The sequence below is a fragment of the Vigna umbellata genome, chromosome 3 (genome assembly GCF_029865625.1).
Source record: "Vigna umbellata cultivar VRB3 chromosome 3, Vumbellata_1.0, whole genome shotgun sequence".
Classification (NCBI taxonomy): Eukaryota; Viridiplantae; Streptophyta; class Magnoliopsida; order Fabales; family Fabaceae; genus Vigna; species Vigna umbellata.
In genome coordinates this window covers 15435857-15456731 of record NC_142167.1, presented here as the reverse complement: position 1 = coordinate 15456731, position 20875 = coordinate 15435857, and the positions used below count along the sequence as shown (strand labels likewise).

Sequence of the window (20875 nt, the reverse complement as noted above, 5' to 3'; positions counted from 1 at the left end):
ATGGAAAATGGAATCTAATTGAAAGCAAAGGTGATTTGGTGACCAAGCATACAGTCACGGTTATTGCTTCATGCACTTCCATAATTACTAATTTGCATCTCCACAATAAGAGGAAAAGACTCAAACACTCTTCACTACTGCAACACATTATCATTGTCGTTGCCACCACTACTTCCATCATCACTGTTGCTGTACAGAAAGAAAAAGAGAGGAGAACCGGAGAGGAAGAAGAAAAGAGAAAATACGAAAGAAAACTCTTTTCGCAATATATTTTATGGGTTTTGAAAAGTATTTTTCTGAAACACATGTGGAAGGTATTATTATATGTATTCGAAAATGTATTTCATACATTCAGAAAATTTTATTTCTGAAATTGTGTTATGAAAATTTTATTCCAAAATTTTTATTTCGAAAATTTTGTACTCAACATTTCGGAAAGCTTGTTCAGAAAATATGTAATCTGAGGGTGCAGATTCAAATGTAATCTGAAAGTAAATTTTATAGAGAGAAAAATGGTTATTTTAGAAATTTAAGGGGGTGCGCAAAGAAATTATGTGGATGCAGAAAGTAAAAGCTCATAGTCACTCATCAATTTGACTCTGGGAGCTTTGAACCTTTGTATCATTTTAATATAATGATGGCATGGTGGCAATGATAAGGAGACCAAAATGTTTCTTAGGCTTTAATAACACTAATACCATAAGACAACACAGCCTAAACCAAGTTTATCCTCAACTGTCTATGTTTGACCACTACAATTTGATCTCTGTCATCAATAACTGAGTAGCTCTGCTGAACAAGAGCTGTTTCCATTCCAAGAGACCCTTAATGTTCATATCACCATTTCTGTCACTCTAGACGAGCCTGGTGTAGCAGGTGTTCCCTGTATCTGTCTTGTGTTGTATGAATTGCAACTTAAACACTTATGTGCCACAATATGGAATTGAACATGAGATTTCACTCCACAATCATTGCAAAGAATCCACACCTGATTATATTGTAAGGTTGAGTTAAACTTAAAGTTCACTTCTTAACAATACAGTTAGATATATTTACCCTTAATTCCTAGCTCTAAACCTTTAGAATTGGAACTTGTTACTTACCATCTTGTTTTTTAAGGTTTCAGGCATTGGAGTTAAGGCAACCTGAGCACAAGTTTTAATTCGAGAATGTTACATAACTGAATATATTGATGCAATCATATGCTGCTTAAAAAGTATATTAAGAGAAAGAAAATAGCTTCTGCATACCACTTTGTCAAGCTTCTTCCACAGACTTGACATGTCACAGATGGATTTTGAGCACACAGGACATGAGTACCTGTATCCGTTTTCAAAGAATGAGAATTAATAACACTACTAAATGATGAAGATTGTCTCAAGGTATATATCAACATGGGCTCATGGCAGAATTTTGCATGGTGAAATTCATAAAGGTGTACACTATTTAAGTTCTGCAATGGGAGATATAAGGTTGACTTAGAAGTAAAGTTGAAAGACGAGTTAGAGAGATTGTGGATTCAACTCTTCCCACTAATACTAAAGAGTTATTAGATTCGTTTGATGAGTTTGGAAGAGAGATTGTCCCAGTTCGTGAATTCAACTCTCCCCATTAACAAGTACTAATAACTAACATTTCCGATAAAAAAGTTTTAAGTCCTGCATTGGTGACATATAGATATAGATGTAAATGCGTTACCTATGATGTTTTTCCATCTCTTTGACACAGTCTAAATGTATAGTGTGCGCGCAAGGCAAGACACTGATTTCTCTTACTGTATCAAATAGATACTGCATCGGGGAAAATGAAGTAATCTAAATGAGAATCCAACATTTTTTCTAAATATTTCAGCCAGTTATAGTACTAGTGATTTGTTTTACCTCAAAGCAGACAGGGCAATTGTGATGCATTGCTCCTTCTACACAACGGTGACCCTTTTCCATTACCTTGGAGTAGCAACATCCTAAAGCATAATTTGGTAGATTTTAAGTAATCACTAATGAGAAAAATTAAACAATTGCATTTGGAGCAATGTACTCACCACATCTCTTGCAGTGGAAAAAGTTATCCTTGCCTCCAGTTCTGTAAAAGTTATTGCATAGAGCAGATTATAACTCAAATTCTGTTGAGCAGTACACTATGAAATGTAGTTATCAGCAAACAGAGTGAAGAACTTTACCTGCAAATGCCACATTCTTCACAGTGGTATTGGTTCTTTGAAGTCTGCAAGATTGAAGAAACTTTTCACACAATTTGCACAATCAAGAATAGTACTGATTAAAAGAAACAATCACAACTGAGATTGTATTACAGTGGAGAACTCACATCATCATCAAAGAATTTGCATATATCACAAAAATACTTGCCCATGCATACTCCACAGTTTATGCAGTATTGTTGAACCTGACAGCATGAAAAACAACCATCGGATCAGTAGCTGCAGGCATGTTTATGAGTATACACATCTTTCTTTCGATTATCATAATTCAGATTTTATAGGACTCACATCTTGCTCTGTGTCACATAAAGAGCAGATAACCTAAAAATCAACAAAATAGAATGGAGTAAGGGAGTGAACAGCATCAAATATAGATTACATTGTGAGTAAAATAAGATAAGAACAAGATAAATATTAGAACTTTAGTTTGCTCAATAATCCAAAAATATAAGAGAGCTTTAATGAACTTGCAATCCTACTAAACATGAAAGTGACAATTCTCTGGCAATCAGAATATTATTTCATATGAATTACTAAGTCACAGGATAACAATCACCATAAAGAATCAAACCCAATTCAAAATCAAGAAGTGAGTAAACACATACAAACCTTCTTAATTTCATGGCGTGGAACATCATGACGATCCACAACATCAACCTCCTCAGAGTTCTGATAAAATTAAAAACAAAAACGGATAAGAAACATGTATGTGTATAAGTATGTCTTTTCTGCTAAACTAACACAACTCTAGAACGATGAAAAATTGGGAAGAACATAAAACTATACCTTAGCTTCATTATGACAATGCCTACAGTCAAAAACCTCATCACAGCACGGCGCTCTGATCTTGCATCTCCTTCTGTAATGCGTGCACCTGTCTCAAACAACATGGCACAAACGAGATAAGATTTTTCTACCTTTTCCCATAAAACAAAACAAGGAAACGAAATCCCAACCGAACCAAATTCTCAAATACAGAAGATGAAGAAGATAAGAAAGTTATCATCTTTGAAATATTAAGAAGTACCCAAAATTCCGAATCCCAAGTTCCATAACAGAAAGTTGCGTGGGGTTAGACTCAGAGTACTCTGATACAAGAAGACAATTAGATGAAACAACCTCTGCGGTGGTTTCCATAGTTTTGTGTGCCAGTGTTGGCAAAATCCACTTGTTTAGTTTGTTATAATGTTGTAGCATCTCTGATCAGAATTTATTTAAGATATTTTTAATAAAAACTATATTTTATTTAGAATTTTGTAATTATAACTTTTTAAAATTTAAAAAATAATTATTTATTCAATTTCCCTAAGCAACTCTCATCAAAATATCTTTTACTTTATTTTATCATGTCTTAATTTAAAATTTTATAAGTTTCACCATTTCACATCATTATTAAGATATTTCTACAATTTTTATTTTAATATAAATTTTTTATAATATTCAATTTTTATAAATATTTTATTCAATTATATATATATATATATATATAAATAAGAAATTTAGAATCTAATTTAAGACTCTAAGTCTTATATTTTGTATTATTTCATTAAAAATATCTTATAGGATGTTGTAAGAAAGCATCTAAGTTGCATTTAAAACATCATTAATTTATGATTATTGATATTGAAGTCTATAAAAACCTTTTCTCTCTATGACGCTATCTACAGATGCTGACTCGGCTACACGCAAGGACGTGTTACAGTTAATAAATAAAATCGAAATGTCATAGAAACAAATCAAAAAATTATAACATCTTAAAAGATCTTTTTAACAATTTTATGCACCAATATATTCACCACGTGACACGTGCTCTTATGTTTTAAAACCTAAAAATATATTTAATTTATCATTAAATATTGTAAATAAAAAGTTGTAAACAAATAAATTCATTCAAATGTGTTTTAATATATTCTTTATTTGATGTAAGAGATATTGCAAAACAAAAATTGGATAGAGTAATTATAGAAAAAATTAAGTATGATTATGCAGATGAAATGATTGCATGTCTAATTTAAATTACAATATAGTACAATTTAAATTGTTAATATTTACATCATAATTTATATTAAATGAAATCACAATTTAAGTTAGTTTAATAATGAAAAACTGTAATTAATTACGAATTCAAAATGTACTTTATTATCAATATCAAGACATTTTATATTTAGTTTATTAAATAAAAAATACATTATACTTATTTTTGTATTTACCTGGTAAATATATATCTTATTATATTAGGAAATTTGTACAATTTGATAATAAAGTAAATACATTTTACCCAGATAAATTTATTATGATTATAATATTTAATAAATAGAAAAAGAAAATTCATTGATATGAAATCTTTATATCATCAACATCAATAAAATGATTATTTTTTAAATTTAAATACTAATTTGATGTATAGTTTATATCAAATGACGTAATTTTTTTGTTTTTATTTTATTTTCTTAATTAAAAGATTTAGCTTCACAGCACCTTATATTTAATTGGATTCTAAATTTAATAATTTTGTTTAATTTTGTCTTTTAAAAAAAATAGAGCAATTTTTTCGTTTTTAAAATTGAAACCAAATTTAATATTTATACAAATATTATATTAATATTTTCATCAAATATTTTTAAATTAAGGTTTGAGTTGATTTAAAATTGAAATAAAATTATAAAAAAAGAGTGGAACCATTAATTTAAAATTTTAAGAGATTAAAAAATTACATAAAATATAAAAATCATATTATGTAACATCCCAAAAATATAGCTGCAAACTATATTCAAGAGTACTTACATTTACAATAAAAAATAGAACAATTACCGGAAATAAAGTTTAACTTACACTTATCCTAAAATAACCATAAATTAAAAACTTTACAGAAACCTACACTGATACAACTCAAAAGGGCATACAGATCGGTCATACAAGAAGTGTATTAACCGAACGGTCCTATACTAAATACCAAAACAAAGTCAAGACCGAACGGTCTTACTCTTAGCGGAGACCATCCTCTTCTGCCAGCGCCTGCTCCAGAGAAGCTTCTGCACCTTCTGCTCACACCCACAGGCTGATTATCACAAAGACAAGGACGACCGAACGGACAACATGGCAAGACAGGAAAATAAGGGTAAGCTAGTGTAATTTAATTAACTATGTAAACAGATAACTCACATAAATCTGATATAAATCAATAAGTCCATCTTGCAACAATCAATCATACATTTCCAATCATACATTTCCAACCATAATCATACAATAATGCATGCAATGACTGTTCACTTTACTCTGACTGTCCGGACTGTATGAATTATGTAGCTACAACGTTCTTGCACTCGTGGAAAGGTAATCTGGAAAATCATCAGAATTACCATAGCTGAAAACCCAAGCCGCCACACGAGGTTAGCCCTTCATCCCTCACTGTAGCTGGAAACCCAAGTCTACACATGAGTTTAGTCCGATAGCTGGAACCCCAAGCTATACGCAACCAGGCCTCCTGCTATTCTCACCACATGCCCCACCATTCTCTACTTGAGACTCGGTGACCATTAGAATGTCAGGACGAACGACAACTTAGTCTGACCAAATTCATACTTTACAATTCCATAACCATTTATGAGATATTTCTCCTTGGAACACTCGTTCACATCCATCACATCATACTTCTTCATATTCATACTATTCCGTTCATATCACATTTTAAATACCATATCTCATTAACAACATATTTCCTCATCCATCACATCTTTAAATAAATATCACACATAACAGTAAAACAATAATCTCACCTTTAAACAAGACCTAACGTGAAAGATCAACATAACTTATGAATAAGACCGAACGAGAGAGTACTCCTAATATGAGAACATGACCGAGCGGTCATTTAGAGAATAAGACTGGAGTCGAACACTTGAACTTATATCATGCACTTATGATTTAGAACGAACAATATTTGGTTAGACCGAACACTATTAACTTAGTACAAGTACGATATTGAGCATTGGTATGAGAACGAGCGCTCATAAGAGACCACACAACTCAATAATACCGATCGCTAACACTATCATAAATATTAGTACAAAACCGAGCATTATATCGAACGAGCGCTGGTCCAAGACCAAGCACTACCAAGACAGTACATGACCGAGCGCTATCATTAGCATAACGGCTAGTACAAGACCGAGCACTATCACTAGCATAACGGCTAGTACAAGACCAAATGCTATATTAAATAAGAAAAAAAATCAACACTAGACCGAGCGGTCATAACTGAGAATACACAATAGCAAAACTCAGTTAAGACCTAACACCGGAGAGAAACCAAACGGTCAATTAAAGACCTTCAACAAACTACCTAATTCTGTAGAATATCTACAGAATTATAATCAACACCCAACCCTTACCAATTTCACTCGGCCACTGAACCATAATCATACAGAAACTCCAAACCTCATGAACATAGCATATAACAGTCCACACCCAAAATCACCGAACATCAAACAATTCAATTTCACATACATGCAACAACATCAACAACAGTTTCATACATCAAAACTAAGTAATTAAATTAGCTAACTTCCCTTACCTCTTGACCGTACCGAACAACGATTATTCTTTTCCAGACTTTGCTTCCTCTCTAGAAAATCCCAAGAACACCTATATTTCACCAATTGGTGAGGAAATACCAACCTAAATTACCAGAAAAATGATCAGAACTAAGAAGAAGAAAAGAAGAAGCTGATGAACACATGCAACCAGAAACTTGGCTTGCATGTGCCCGAAAAATAGAATTTTTAAGAAGAAGATGAACTTACCAACTCGAAGCTTGATTTTAATCAGTGAAAGACAATGATCTTGACTCCTAGATTGCTTAAACAATGGCTGGTTGAAGAAAAGAATGAAAGGAGATGAAGAATTTCTAGAGAGAAGGAGTAGAAAAGGTAGAGGTTTGAGTTTTTGGAGAGATGTAGATTTATGAAAAAATGAGATGAGCTGTGGTTTGGAAAATTCTATAAAATGTTAAATCTCTTTTGGTTGAGACATTTGTCCCTCCTTTTTAGATGTCATTTTCAGAGTTTTACACATTAACTATTAAATAAAAACTTCATACAACATTATATTAATCAAATATAAAATAAAATTATCAAATTTATATATATATATATATATATATATATATATATATATATATATATATTATTTTTGTACAAAATTATATTTTTAGATTTTTAGATTTTATTTTCTGTGTCTTTTTATCATACTAATAATTACAATAATATCTCTTAACATTGTAAAATGTGTTAATTTAATTTTTATTTTTATTTAATATTTTATATGATTTTTAATCTCGTAAAATTTTAAATTACTGATATTAGTTCTACTCCTAAAACTTTTGTTTTAATTTTAAAATTTGGAAAAAGACGGATTAATTTTTAAAAAATAATACTAAATTAAAAAAAAATAATGAATATAAAAGTTAAATTAAATATAAAAACTGACATGTGTGAATTATTACTGTCACGTAGCATTTAGCACGATGCCGAATTGACAAAATATCCTACCACTAACAAAGATATTTTATTTTATTCTCCTTAATTCAATTTCATCTATCATAATTGATATTTAATTAATGAGATATGAGTTTCAATAGAGTCGATTAAGTTGAGTATTTTTAATTGAGTTTTCTTTAGATTTTTTTTTCTATTTATTGATTAATCAATTTTTTTACATTTTTTAATTAAACCCAGCCATAACTCCGTATCTACTCATAACCCAAGCTTCTGCAACCTAAACAAACACATAAAAAAACCCTTTCTAAGCTACGCCAAACCTTTAAGAGCTGTTTTTCTTTAACCTTCTTGAGTTTGTGGAATTTGAGTAGAGAGATCCACCCTCATCTAAACCCTCCTCTGGGGTTAACATCACTATGTAATGTATCCTTTTGTTTGAAAATGACGACAAAAGTGGAGCTTCAACCATGTGTCTGCGGAGCAGCAATGCAAAAATCTACTCATGAAGGTGCATCAACAACTTTCCGGAAGCAGGCTGAACCGCAATCTCTGAGGAAAGTTTTACTTTCATTTCTGAAAGAAAATCTATTCTCCTTAATTCACAAATTAACTTTTCAAGTAATGTTAACGTATTCTTAATACTACACACTACCTAAGAGATACCAAACATGGATGCAATACAACATATGAAATGTGATTGATACTGATCATATGAAATGTTATTGACTCACAAATATCCCAAATTAAATGAAAATACCCCTTACGTCCTCCCAAATGCCCTAGCCTTCTCAGGTTTTCTGATTTTTGCCAAAGGTACCCAAATGGCTTTGCAGCAAGTTTTTATCAAATCGCTAATAAGAAACTGCAGTAATATTTTCATTAGATTAGAAACAACAGAACATGAGTAAGCTATCGGTGCATCTTAGAACATCATCCATTTCTTTATCACCGTTTCGTACCACTCCCACGAAATAAACACAAAAGGTTAAGAGAAAACACAAACATTAAGCTAATAAAGAGCCAAAAAAAAAATCCAATGATGATTGAATAACCAAGACTACAAAGAATAGGGAGAAAGCTCAAACTCACAATTATTGCTCTTCTAAAAAGCACTGAAACCAACATAAGCTCGTCTTCCTGGAAGCATCGCCAACCAATTGCATAACAATAATCAGTTTTGGGACAGAATTTCTGGATAACATCATATGTCCAAATAGAGTTCTGGATAATCATTCTGATACAGTTCCAAATACACAACAAACACGCCGAGTTTCATTTTAGACACATTTCATTACAATTTAGATACACTCCAGCTAATCCATGACAATTTATACATCCACTATGATAAATTCAAAACAAGGGTGCTTCATGAAGCTGCCCCTAGCTGGAATTGTCACAAAGTTTTAAATAGGCAGATGATTACAGGTTCGGTGCTCTCAGTATTTTCACAAATTCATAAAAACAAGACATTAGCAATCATTGAACAACACTTACATTTTATGAAGAATCCACATGAAGCTCCGGATATAACATGTCAAAATTTCGAGACCAGTTGTGCTTTCAATTGGTTTACATTATTGCAGCACAAAAACCGTTGTCAATAAGTAAAACTATCAAAATGGAACCCTGTAATTCATGTTGTGAAGAGCTTACTCAGTGGAATAAAACTATGTTGTGGTTGTTGTAATTATACAATTGCCATTTTATAATTATTTTGATTATGTTTAGCCCGAGGAAAACAAAAAAAACAAAATTAAGTTTACTGAAACTACCTACTTTTAAGGATATACAAGCACAATCGAGCATAAAATAATTTTGTTCTTTTATCTTCTTTTTTACCCATTTAGCATATATTACACAAGAACTCAAGACAACATATAAAGGTTGCATTCGGGTAAATAATTTAGTTAACCACTTAATTAATAAGAATACAATACACGAAAGTGTGTAGCTAAATTAATTTAATAAACTTGCGGTGAAGCTTATTCAAATAAACTAACAGAGCTTATAAGGTCATAAGTGATGTCCATGGAAAAGAGGGGAGAGCTTTTGGCGGAGGGAAGACAATTAACTAGAACACAAACAGTGAATGACCATTAAAGTGGTTTACTCAGTAGAGTTAGTGCATGGCTTAGAGAGTAGAGAATGTGTATGTGAAGGTTAAGAATGGGTTGAGTAAAGAGTGGGACGTTGAATGAAAATGGAATGAAATATAATGCATCGAAACCTTCACGTCAATAATACACACTTCAAATAAACTAACAGAGCATAATATAGCAAACTATGTTCACAAGTTTCACTATCCAACACTACTTCAGTATGAGAGATAATTATTTACAACTATATAGCCTGGGAGATCTCCTAACTTGAGAAAAAACATTGGCTTTTGGAGCTTTCCCGTCTTCTTTGGGCATTGATTGACTATTTCTGGAAATGCTTCTCGTTACCATCCTACTTGCATCCAACCCTATCTTTTCTCTAACAGCTTTCTTTTTCTTGGCCGAAATTTGAGTTTTAACGATGTTTTTTCCAGAAGGGCCTGTGGAATCATACATACCGATCGAAGATTTACCATCGGCTTGGGTTTCAACATTGGCTTGGCTTTGAATATTGGCTAGGCTTTCAACATTGGCTAGGCTTTCAACTGGGATTCCTTTTTCACTATTGTTACATTCGCATTCTATGTTATCAATTGAAGAATACGCGCTCCAATTGTATGGAAATCCAACCAGGAAGTGTTGACAAACCTGGCAAAAAAGAGATTGAATTTAAATTTTATACCCATCAATAGGATCATTAGGGTATTCAATTTAAATTCATTTTGATGTTAGGTTGTTGAATACCTCTAAGGGGACGCCACTCTGAGATGAACGAGAGGTGTCGACGAAACCACGGAAAATAATAGTGGTGTCATCTTGAGTACGTACGACATTGGCTTCTTCTCTCTCCGCAATGACGGTGGACGTAAACACTCTTTCTCTGTCTCTCCTGCGCGTACGAATTGCAATTACTCCATTTCCAGCAATGAAAAAATTGAATTAGAAAAGAAAAAAGAAAAAAAAAAAAAAACTCACCCGACGGAAGCAACCCCTCCAACGGCTAAACCGTTGCGTTGCTTCACAAGCCACCATTGGTTCAAGAAGACCTACAGAAAGAACAATGATTTGCCATTAGCATTGTGGGGGAAGAAGGAAGACGGAGAAAGGAATTAGCCTTAATTAATACAATAGATTTAGGCGGCACAGGGATGGTTTTGAAACCGCCGCCGCCGCCGCCGACGACGACCACCATTCTCCTTCTAAACTCAACCGAACTCTTCTGCCCAAAACTAACCTAAACATTCATTGCCACCGGGAATGTAACGGGTGCTGTTAGCCAGAGGACCTTGATTTTTTTTATATAAAAATAAGAACATAATATTATTATAATATATTCAACCTATGATTTAAAATACCGTTTTAGATTATATAATTTACAATAATATTTTGAATTATATAATATCATGAGCTCTAAAGATAATTTAAATTCAAAATAAAGTTATGTAATTTTGAATTATATAATTTAGGACGTCATTCTAAATTATATAGTCTAATATATGTTTTTTAATGATGTGATTCAAATAAATGTTAGATGGCTTTTAATTATATTAAAAAGGGTTAAGAATCTCTTGACCCAATCATGTATTATGTTTGTATAAACAATCAAACAATAAGTATACAAAACTAATCATTATGACTAAACAATAATAATTTAGATTAAATAATTTATAATAGAATTTGGAATTATATCAAACTATGAGATTTAAAGATAATCTAATGTAATATTTAAATTCAAAATAAAGTTATACAATTCTAAATTATCCAAGGTTATACTTTTAAATTATATAAGCATATAAAACTATTTACTATGTCTAAACAATAATTAAACAATCAACATTAACAATAAAGTAGACTCTTCTTCAAAGGCTCTTAGATACAAAGAAGCATTAAAAATAGTACATATAAATAATTATTCTTTATGTTTTTGTCCCTTTATTGTTATATTAATTGTGATTCTCCCTTAATATTGACTTAACCTTTGAAAATACAACACTTCTCCTAAAGTGAGCGTAATATTAATCAAAAAATATTGTGGCTTTTGCAAGTATCCTTAAACAAATAAAAATAATAGTATGATTTTGCTTAAGCATCTCATTCTTATATCATTAATGAATACTGTAAATGTTGATTATTTTCTTTTTTATTTTATTTTTAATCTATTAGATATATTAAATATTATGATTCAACCAAATTCATTAAGTCTCTCTGTTCTGAATAACTTAAATTTATACCTATTAGAATAGTATTCATATATTATAATCATATAGGTATTATAATTTTTATTTATAATGAGGTATAATTATGTTGTTATTAATTACATTGTTATTATATATTTTCTATTTATAATTCTGTTTTTACTTTTTTTTTATAAATTGTAAATTAGTATTACATAACCAAGTCTATTTATAATTTCTTTTTTCATATTCATTTATCATTATTTTTTTCATTTCTTTATATAATCGTTTTTTACTTTTATTTTATCATAGAGCAAGAAATAAGGATAATTGAGAGAAAGAGATAAACAAAAAAGTAAAACATTTTTACTATAAGGGAAGGGGGTAGGAGGAGTATCTTCCTAAGAGACACTAAATTCACACTAATTTAAATCCCCTAAATATCCGATAAATAAACTTGCACGTTAAAATAAGAACTTTCAATTTTTTTTACCGAAACTATAAAACCTCAATTATTTCCTTTTCTTTCTATTTATTTATGTATTGTCATAAGTTAATATCGTTTATATTTTTTATTCAAGGAATCAACACAAATAAAATATTATCTCTTATTAAAATTTAATAAAATAAATAACAGGAAAAATAGACAAAAAGATTGAAAAAAATGTCTTGTGTGAATCATGATGATTATTACACGAGAGTTATTTGTTAATAACATTATTGGTTAACTAAACCTGATTAGGGACTAATAATAATTTTTAAGATATGTTTAGTTTTATCCATATCATTGCATAACTATTTTGATAGAACACATAAAAATAGTGACGTTAAGTAAAATCGTGATACATATTACAAGGAAAAATAGTTACATCTTAATTATCATTTATATTTTATTTTTGTAAATATCGATCAAAACAATTAATATATATATATATATATATATATATATATATATATATATATATATATATATATATATATATATATATATGTATGTATGTGTGTAAAAATTAAAAATTATTTTTTCATAAATTTGGATCCAACGCTTGCATGTAGGACAGCATCCTTTTGTATTGTTATCCCTTCCTTTCCTCCACAACAATTTTCTATTGATAAAATCACAACAGTAGTATATATGAACAATTGTTCATAATTAATAAACTTTTCAATATTTGATTCCTGAACTAATCTTCTAAAGACACATGTTACCAATTTTATTATATTTAATTTTACACAATTTAATAAAGTACGTGAGGAATAGCGTCATCTTGTTCCCATCAGATTCTGTTCACACACACATAATATTAAGCAGGAGTGCTCATGATCAGAAAGTGACCATATAACATAACTTTAATTAATTACACCATTCAGCTCATGTATTCTCATTCACGACAGCATCACTCACTAAATTAAGAGTAATATAATACATCATCGTTATATATGCTAACCAGCATGATATGAAAATGCAATCTGTGACTACGTAATTAACTATGCATTTAACATTTTCTGAACTTAGTTTTATGTAGCACTTGTGCAGTACTAGCATTATCTCTATATATATTAATGATAATTGCATTAAATTATCACTACCATTTATAACTAAAAGCAGTATGTTGAAATGGACAGCATGCTGTTGCAACGTTAATTTAATGGTGTGAAATATCTATATATTGCAGTTATATCTCTCACCATGTGTGAAGCATGGACAAAAGCTATCTTCATCAAGAGACTCTACTGCACATTGATGACTTTGAGCTACACGACTTTGATGAAGATCCTAACTTAGATCATTTGATCAATTTCATTCGTTTGGAGAAGAAAGATGCTACTTGTGACTTCAATTCTGAGCTTATCAACGAAGCATTCATTGATAACTCTTTCTTGCCACACCCTGCAATCCCATATGATCAGTGCAATAGTAATGCTATGAATGTCTATGATTCAAATTCTGCACCTAACTCCTCTTGTTTTGATGGGGAAGCCAAAGGAGGAGGAGAAGAGGAAGATGATATGGAGCACTCATATGCAACAACAAGCACAACAACAACAACACCTACTAAGTCAAAACCAAAAACTGACAGATCCAAAACTCTGATTTCTGAGAGGAGGAGAAGAGACAGAATGAAGGAAAAGCTTTATGCATTGAGATCTTTGGTTCCCTTCATAACTAAGGTAGGTGTCTCTACTACTACATTAAAACTTCACACTTCAGAAAATTTCACATAAGACAAACCTGATTGTGACATGTTCAACGTTTTTGAAACTCAAGTTTACTGATGTACAAACATGTATGATTGATTGTGTGGGAAGATGGATAAGGCCTCTATAATTGGAGATGCTGTCTCATATATGCACGAGCTTCAAGCACAAGCCAACATGCTTAAGGCTGAGGTTGAAGCACTTGAAACTTCCTTACTGCTGTCTAAAAACTATCAAGGATCAGTTGAAAATCCCATGAAGGATGAATTTACCAATAACATCCTTTCAATACGCAAGAAGATAATCCAGGTTTCTGGAAAAAGTCTTTCTAACTCCGTAGATAGTTTTTACTTGATCCCTGCACTTTATTGTAATATCTTCAATGTTTCTCTGTGTAGATGGACATGTTTCAAGTGGATGCAAAAGGGTTTTATGTGAAAATAGTTTGCAACAAAGGAGAAGGGGTGGCTGCCTCATTGTACAAAGCTCTAGAGTCTCTGACAGGCTTTCATGTTCAGAATTCAAACTTATCCACAGTTGGTAACAGTTTTCAACTTACATTTTCATTGAATGTAAGTTGGAAGAGAAAAGAATTTCAATTTTACTTCCAAATTTAGGATATAGTTGTAACTTTTGTTTACTGATTTTATCATATTGATGTGTTGAAAACAGGTGAAAATCTCTGAGCCAGAAATTAACCTGCACAGCATGAGGATTTGGGTGTGTGAAGCTTTTGTGAAGCAAGGCTTTGAATTCATACCATTTTTAATGCTTGACTCTTTCAATCTATAAACTTTAAGCTGTAATCAACTAAGGTTGCAGAGACATAGAGCTATTATGACTAGTCATGAAAATCTATAATCTATAGTCAATGTGATAATATATCTAAGTGCTGGTTAGTGGTTAACTTTTTTTGATACATGGGTGATGGCTAACTATGAGCATTGATATGTAACTAATAATTAATTATTTTGAGATAAGAGCCCTATCAATTTTTAAGAACGAATATCAGTAGTATCTGTGTGTACGCTTCTGTTTATAAGTTCTTAAAACTGTAATATTAATAATGCTGCACCAGCACGTTGCAAACTTGAATTAAAATTGTTATCCCAAATGTATAAAAAAATTGCTATCGCACTTGATGTGACAATCTCTGTCACTACTGCCACATTCATCTAAAATTTCAAAGTTATACTATATTTGACTAACTTTCTATTAGTTTATTTTAATAATATATATATATATATATATATATATATATATATATATATATATATATATATATAAAATAATAGGAAATGTTTAGGCTGACTTCAACAATTATCTCATCTGCCCTTTGTTTTGATCGAAATGAGATGGAAGAGAAAATAATGAAGATAAACAGCATAAACATATTACACTTTTCTCTGTTTGTTTGAGAAGAGAAAAAAAAAAGGTATTTTCGTAAAATTTATGAAAGGAACAGTTTTTTCTTAGAGTTGGTTTTTTAAAGAAAATAACAGAGGTTAAGATAATTATTGTAAAAGAATATATCAAATATATTAATGAATTATATTTATTACATACTACATAGTTATTACTTTTTCTATCTGATAGAAAATAGTACTAAATTTCAGAAGCAGCCAAAAAAGAAATGAAAAAGGAAAAGAAGTGAAAGGTCTAGAGTTTCGAGAGCGAGTGTGCGCGATGCACTATAAGATGAAGAGGATTTTATAATTTGCTTTTAACCACAGATTCACTCACATTCTGTGTAGCATTATCACAAACATCTAAACCTCTTTTCACTTTCCGTCACAATGCATCTAGCAATGGCAGCCAACGCTGTCGTCGCTCCGTCGCCGTTCCAACCCAGCTCGCTTCTCCGGTCATCTTTCTCCGGCGTCTCCGTTAAGCTCACTCCCCAATCCCTAACCTTTTCGCGCTCGAGGACCCTCACCGTCTTCGCCGCCACCAAGAAGGCCGTCGCCGTTCTCAAGGGAACCTCCGCCGTCGAAGGCGTAGCCACCCTAACACAAGAAGACGATGGTTTGTCCTCTCCTCTTTGTAACAATTAGTTTGATTGAAGTCGAAATGAATACAATGGTGACAAGCGATGAGTTATTCAAGGAATTGTGCATTTTATTCTCATTCTATCATGTCTCACTGAGTCTGGTAGAAGTAGAAAGCTTATCACGGTGACATTTAATTATTGATGTGACTTTTTTTAAGAGTATTTCATTGAATTATTAGTAGTTCAATTTTTTTACGGACTCATTTATATGAAAAAAGTATTCAGGATCTATCAACTAACCCCTCAATTTTTTAGATATCAAATTGAGTATTGACTCGTTTTATGTCTGAGCAAGCATTGAAGTGTGAAGAAAGAAATTGATACATTTTGGTTTTCTGAAACTGGTGTAACCAAAAGAGCATAATATAACTATACAAGAGAAGGACTCTTCTTCGCTTGAGGAATTGTAGTTTTATAAATTCTTTATAGTTTGAATAAATTTATCTGAATTGAAAGAAACAAGGAAATAAAATGAATTGAATTTCTTTAATAAGCTAAAATCAGCTTATCTCAGCTTTTGAAGAGTTAAGTAGAAGAGTTTCCGTAAGAGTTAAGTACACAAGTTTATTTTAGCCTAGTGGAGAAGCGCATTCATTTTCACTTCTAGTTTCTTCTCTAATAAGTAATTGTGGGATAACTTTTCCGGACAAGGCAAAAAATAAAGAGAAAAGATGAGAAGTGAGAAAGTAAAACATTCTCCCCCATTTTGCAGCGGATAGTGTTGGGAAGAGAAAGATACGAAGAAAAATAGGATGAAAATGAGACAGAAGTGAAGTGAGTGGATGTTTCAAATTAGCCTTTCGTCATGTGTGAATGTCAGTTGCTACTTTTCACGTGTCTCTAACTACCTATCTTTGTGTAATGAGTAGGCCCAACAACGGTTACTGTTCGCATTACTGGCCTTACTCCGGGGCTTCATGGTTTTCACCTTGTGAGTGTTTGCTTACCTTGTTACTTCATGTCCATTCCTTCAAAATTGTTTTCTTCGTAAACTCTTTTATCAATTTTTCTTGCAGCATGAGTATGGTGATACCACAAATGGGTGTATTTCGACAGGTTAGGCAGCTAGAACTTTGTTTCCATTTTTTGCTTCACTGCTTTCTTTTCTTGCCGTGGTCCGGTTCAATTAAACTTCTTGAATGTCTTTTAGGAGCACATTTTAATCCTAAAAAATTGACACATGGTGCTCCTGAGGATGAAATCCGTCATGCGGGTGACCTGGGAAACATAGTTGCTAATGCAGATGGTATATCTTCTTTCTTTTCTCGTTTGTCTTCCTCTATATTGAACTGCTTTCTGGACCTGGTTATGTATATTGTTGTCCTTTGTTTTGAAATATAGGGGTTGCAGAGGCTTCAATCGTGGATATTCAGGTTCTCTTTTTAATTTGTATTTTAACACGATACTTGTTCTTTTGATACATATCTGTGAAATCATGGTTTTTATGCTCGTCAGTCATAATTTTAAACCATTTTGAACGATATAATTCCACATTGAATTGAAAGTGGCTAATTGTGTTGTATGTTTGGCATCAAACATGCAGATACCACTCTCTGGCCCCAATTCAGTAGTTGGAAGAGCCTTGGTGGTTCATGAGCTTGAGGATGATCTTGGAAAGGGTTAGTTATTTCATTTTAATATTTATTTATATTTGCATTTGGATCCCTGTGCTGTGGACAAAAATTACTTCCACTGACTTCAGCAATTGCATTACCGAAATAAACAGTAGCGAGTATGTATGTATAATGGGAGGAAGGACCTGGGAATGACATTGGTTTTTCATCTTGCATTTTGTATCGCACATTGCGGTTGGAATCTTGTGTAGTATGGGCAATATGTATGAATCATAGCTGGATTATTTTTGCTTGTCTTATCTGCGTTTGCTTTTACATTTGCAGGGGGTCATGAACTTAGTTTGACAACTGGAAATGCTGGTGGAAGATTAGCATGTGGTATGAAAAAAATTATAAACTAGAACTGATCTATCCTTTTCATGTTCTTCTATTCTTCCAATTCAACATAATTATATTTATGTTGTTTGGTTTACTCTTTGCTTCAATGCTCTAAGATGAACTATTTTCTATAACACTGATTTGCTTACAAACTGGTTTTTTGATAAGTAATGCATGATTTACAGACTATCTCTAATATAATTTTCAAAAGTTGTGCACTTGAGTCTGTTGAATAAGCTGACTCCTGATCTATAGTGTAGATTAATACTGCTATCCACTACCAAATTGAACAGAGAAGTAGAAAACTTATCACGGTGACATTTTATTATTGATGTGACTTTTTTTTAAGAGTATTTCATTGAACTATTAGTAGTTAGATTTTTCACTCAAATTAAATTTAAACCTCCCCCCACCTTTGTCATCCTGCCCCCCGCTCATGATGATTATTTTAAATTGAAATTATGTATTTGTAGAACAATTAACCTCAAATATGAAATGAATCTATTTTTTCATATAAACTCAAAATATAATAAATAGTTTTTGAATTAGTGAAGCTAATATATTTGCCATTACTGGTAACTTTGAGAAGTTTATTCAACAATTCAATTTTCAAAAGTTATAGCTTATTTATATGTCGGCTGTCTTCATAATGTTTATACTCCAATTTTTGAATTTATGTTTATCCTGTGTGATAATGTGTTTGTGGTTGCTTGTTTGCAGGTGTGGTTGGTTTGACTCCAGCATAATTAGTGGAGCGAATGTTTAGTCGTGTTATTTTTCCGATGATGTTTTTTTTTTCTTTCTTTGGGTTACCCCCATCCCGTGAAGCACGATGACTCGCTGTTGTTTGCTTTCTTCAGTCGCCATGTAAACTATAAAGCATTATGTCCATCAAAAGACAAGTGCGCAAATGAATCTTGAAAACATATCAGTCCTTCACCGGTGTGCACACCCGAATAAAATTCATCATGCGGTCAGGTGTTTATTCCCCCTAATGAAATTGATTTCTGTAGTCCTTGTTGCCTGCTTCACAAATAATTTATGTAGTGCAGCAACTGGTTACTTGTGTGCAATGTTCTTTTACTTTTGGTCCTGGGGACGGGATCAAATGAAGCTCTTTTACCCATGTCCCTTTTAGCTCTTTAGTGAAGCTATGCTGCAAGGGATTCTATATGTTCATCATATTCAGTTGAGACGTGTATTGTGCTTTCAAGGCTACGAAGATGAGATTTCTCTTGTTTTTTTTTTCCCAACCTAGATAAAGTAATTCATCAGTGAAGTGTGTTTTAGTTGATATATGTCGCTCGCCTCGTACCAATATATTTTTTCTTTGGTGGATTCGTCAATCCAGAAGTCACTGATTTGGACTGTAATTTTACTTGTGGGATTGATCACCCTGAAAGTTGGAAGGTACAAGATGTGAGTTTTCAGGTGCAGGAAGAAACTGCCCTGCGTTGTTGCTTTATAGGCTAGTTTTCCAATGCTGGATGGTTCATGGTAAGAAGCTTATTGTCAAGCCCATAATAACTAGTAAACAAATAGACACACGAACTTGCTTCCCTTGTAAAAGTGGTTCACATAAGGTAAATGTAAAATTGGTCTCCCCCTTCAGAAAGCTGAAGGTTCAGCAACGACAATGTCATTGCACTCTGTAATCACACATGGTAGCAGTAAGAGTGCTGGTCTAATTATTTTCTGCACGGTTTACACTTCTCATCTTATTTGGCCCAAATATGCCTGGAATGGTATACTTTCTTGCTACAAACAGTTATGATTTTCTTCAAGTTGGAGCAAGACGCAATGTCCATCCCACTGAAATAAGATTGGATGCAGTATCGTGTTGGTCTTTCACACTATTTCCCATTACTTGCCAATGAAACAAGACTCCCGAACATGAAATAAAGTTGCATTGTGTGATTACAAGAATATGTTCTTTGTTTACTTCTCAAAGTAAAGTACCCAAACAAAAATAAAAACTGAACAGACAAGTTGTATTAACGGGCTCGTATGTATATGTAGCATGTATGTAGATGGGGTTTGCTTATCTGCTCATATATCATGACGAGGGAGAAATGATTTAATGTGGCGTGTAGTTTTATAAGGTTTAGGTAAAAATGCAAGTGGAGTTTACTAGTTAAGTTTCATATTTGGTGATTCACTAGAACAAAAACTGCAACTAATTCTTCATAATGCCAGAGATGTAAAAGTATGAAAGAAGGGATCATGTATAACTCTGCCCAGCGACGCATGTCATAAATTTCCTTGCTAAGACCTACCAAGTTTACGGTGTAAGAAGGTCTCTGTTAGGAAAATGAAATCATGTGGGTTTGAAAAGTTAATCAATTCAAAGTCTTTCACCATTATTAATCATGAGTCATCACTACTTTGGTAGTGACTACCTTTTTCTAGTTAGCGGTTTAGAATGGAAAGCAACTTGTAATATTAGGTAGGTATTTGGCAGACTACCCTCTACCAGTAATTCCAATTCACTCTACACACTACTGTTGCTGTTCCTAAGTCTCTTTTCAAATAACTCAAGCCCAGCCACACAAAAAAATATGATAATTAAATACACATAAAACTTAAACACTGAAAAGATCTAATTAAGGTAGTATAATCTTATACAAAAATAAAATACGTTATAAGATAAACTTTAAGTCTAATTCAATCCTACAAAATCAACTT

The 20875-nt window shown here is 32.1% G+C and overlaps 4 protein-coding genes across 5 annotated transcripts; 2 read left to right on the top strand and 2 right to left on the bottom strand.

Annotated features, from left to right (window-relative positions):
* Positions 1–559: 559 nt before the first annotated feature.
* Positions 560–3399, bottom strand: LOC124833792 (CHY-type/CTCHY-type/RING-type Zinc finger protein). Its single transcript, XM_047308337.2, has 12 exons — positions 3246–3399; positions 3005–3092; positions 2828–2887; positions 2507–2539; positions 2326–2403; positions 2180–2223; positions 2042–2082; positions 1881–1963; positions 1699–1790; positions 1251–1320; positions 1104–1145; positions 560–988 (listed from the first exon to the last, which is right to left on the bottom strand). Exons 1-12 carry the CDS (start codon positions 3353–3355, stop codon positions 833–835), a joined length of 897 nt encoding a protein of 298 aa, XP_047164293.1. The 5' UTR covers positions 3356–3399; the 3' UTR covers positions 560–832.
* A 6507-nt stretch (positions 3400–9906) lies between these two features.
* LOC124833781 (uncharacterized) lies at positions 9907–11097 on the bottom strand. Of its 2 annotated transcripts, none has more exons than XM_047308325.2 (4): positions 10942–11097; positions 10791–10861; positions 10560–10704; positions 9907–10463 (listed from the first exon to the last, which is right to left on the bottom strand). In XM_047308325.2, exons 1-4 carry the CDS (start codon positions 11005–11007, stop codon positions 10047–10049), a joined length of 699 nt encoding a protein of 232 aa, XP_047164281.1. In that variant the 5' UTR covers positions 11008–11097; the 3' UTR covers positions 9907–10046. The 2 variants fall into 2 exon arrangements, with proteins under 2 accessions (XP_047164281.1, XP_087964576.1); XM_088108450.1 differs by having other exon boundaries at positions 10960–11079.
* Positions 11098–13649: 2552 nt separating this feature from the next.
* On the top strand, positions 13650–15040 carry LOC124833783 (transcription factor FER-LIKE IRON DEFICIENCY-INDUCED TRANSCRIPTION FACTOR-like). The gene is made up of 4 exons (XM_047308328.2): positions 13650–14161; positions 14300–14497; positions 14587–14760; positions 14861–15040. The coding sequence occupies exons 1-4, from the start codon at positions 13691–13693 to the stop codon at positions 14978–14980; spliced, it is 963 nt and encodes a 320-aa protein (XP_047164284.1). The 5' UTR covers positions 13650–13690; the 3' UTR covers positions 14981–15040.
* An 865-nt stretch (positions 15041–15905) lies between these two features.
* Positions 15906–19202, top strand: LOC124833789 (superoxide dismutase [Cu-Zn], chloroplastic). Its single transcript, XM_047308332.2, has 8 exons — positions 15906–16213; positions 17108–17169; positions 17255–17294; positions 17389–17484; positions 17580–17611; positions 17782–17857; positions 18137–18190; positions 18911–19202. The coding sequence occupies exons 1-8, from the start codon at positions 15985–15987 to the stop codon at positions 18934–18936; spliced, it is 615 nt and encodes a 204-aa protein (XP_047164288.1). The 5' UTR covers positions 15906–15984; the 3' UTR covers positions 18937–19202.
* The last annotated feature ends 1673 nt before the right edge of the window (positions 19203–20875 follow it).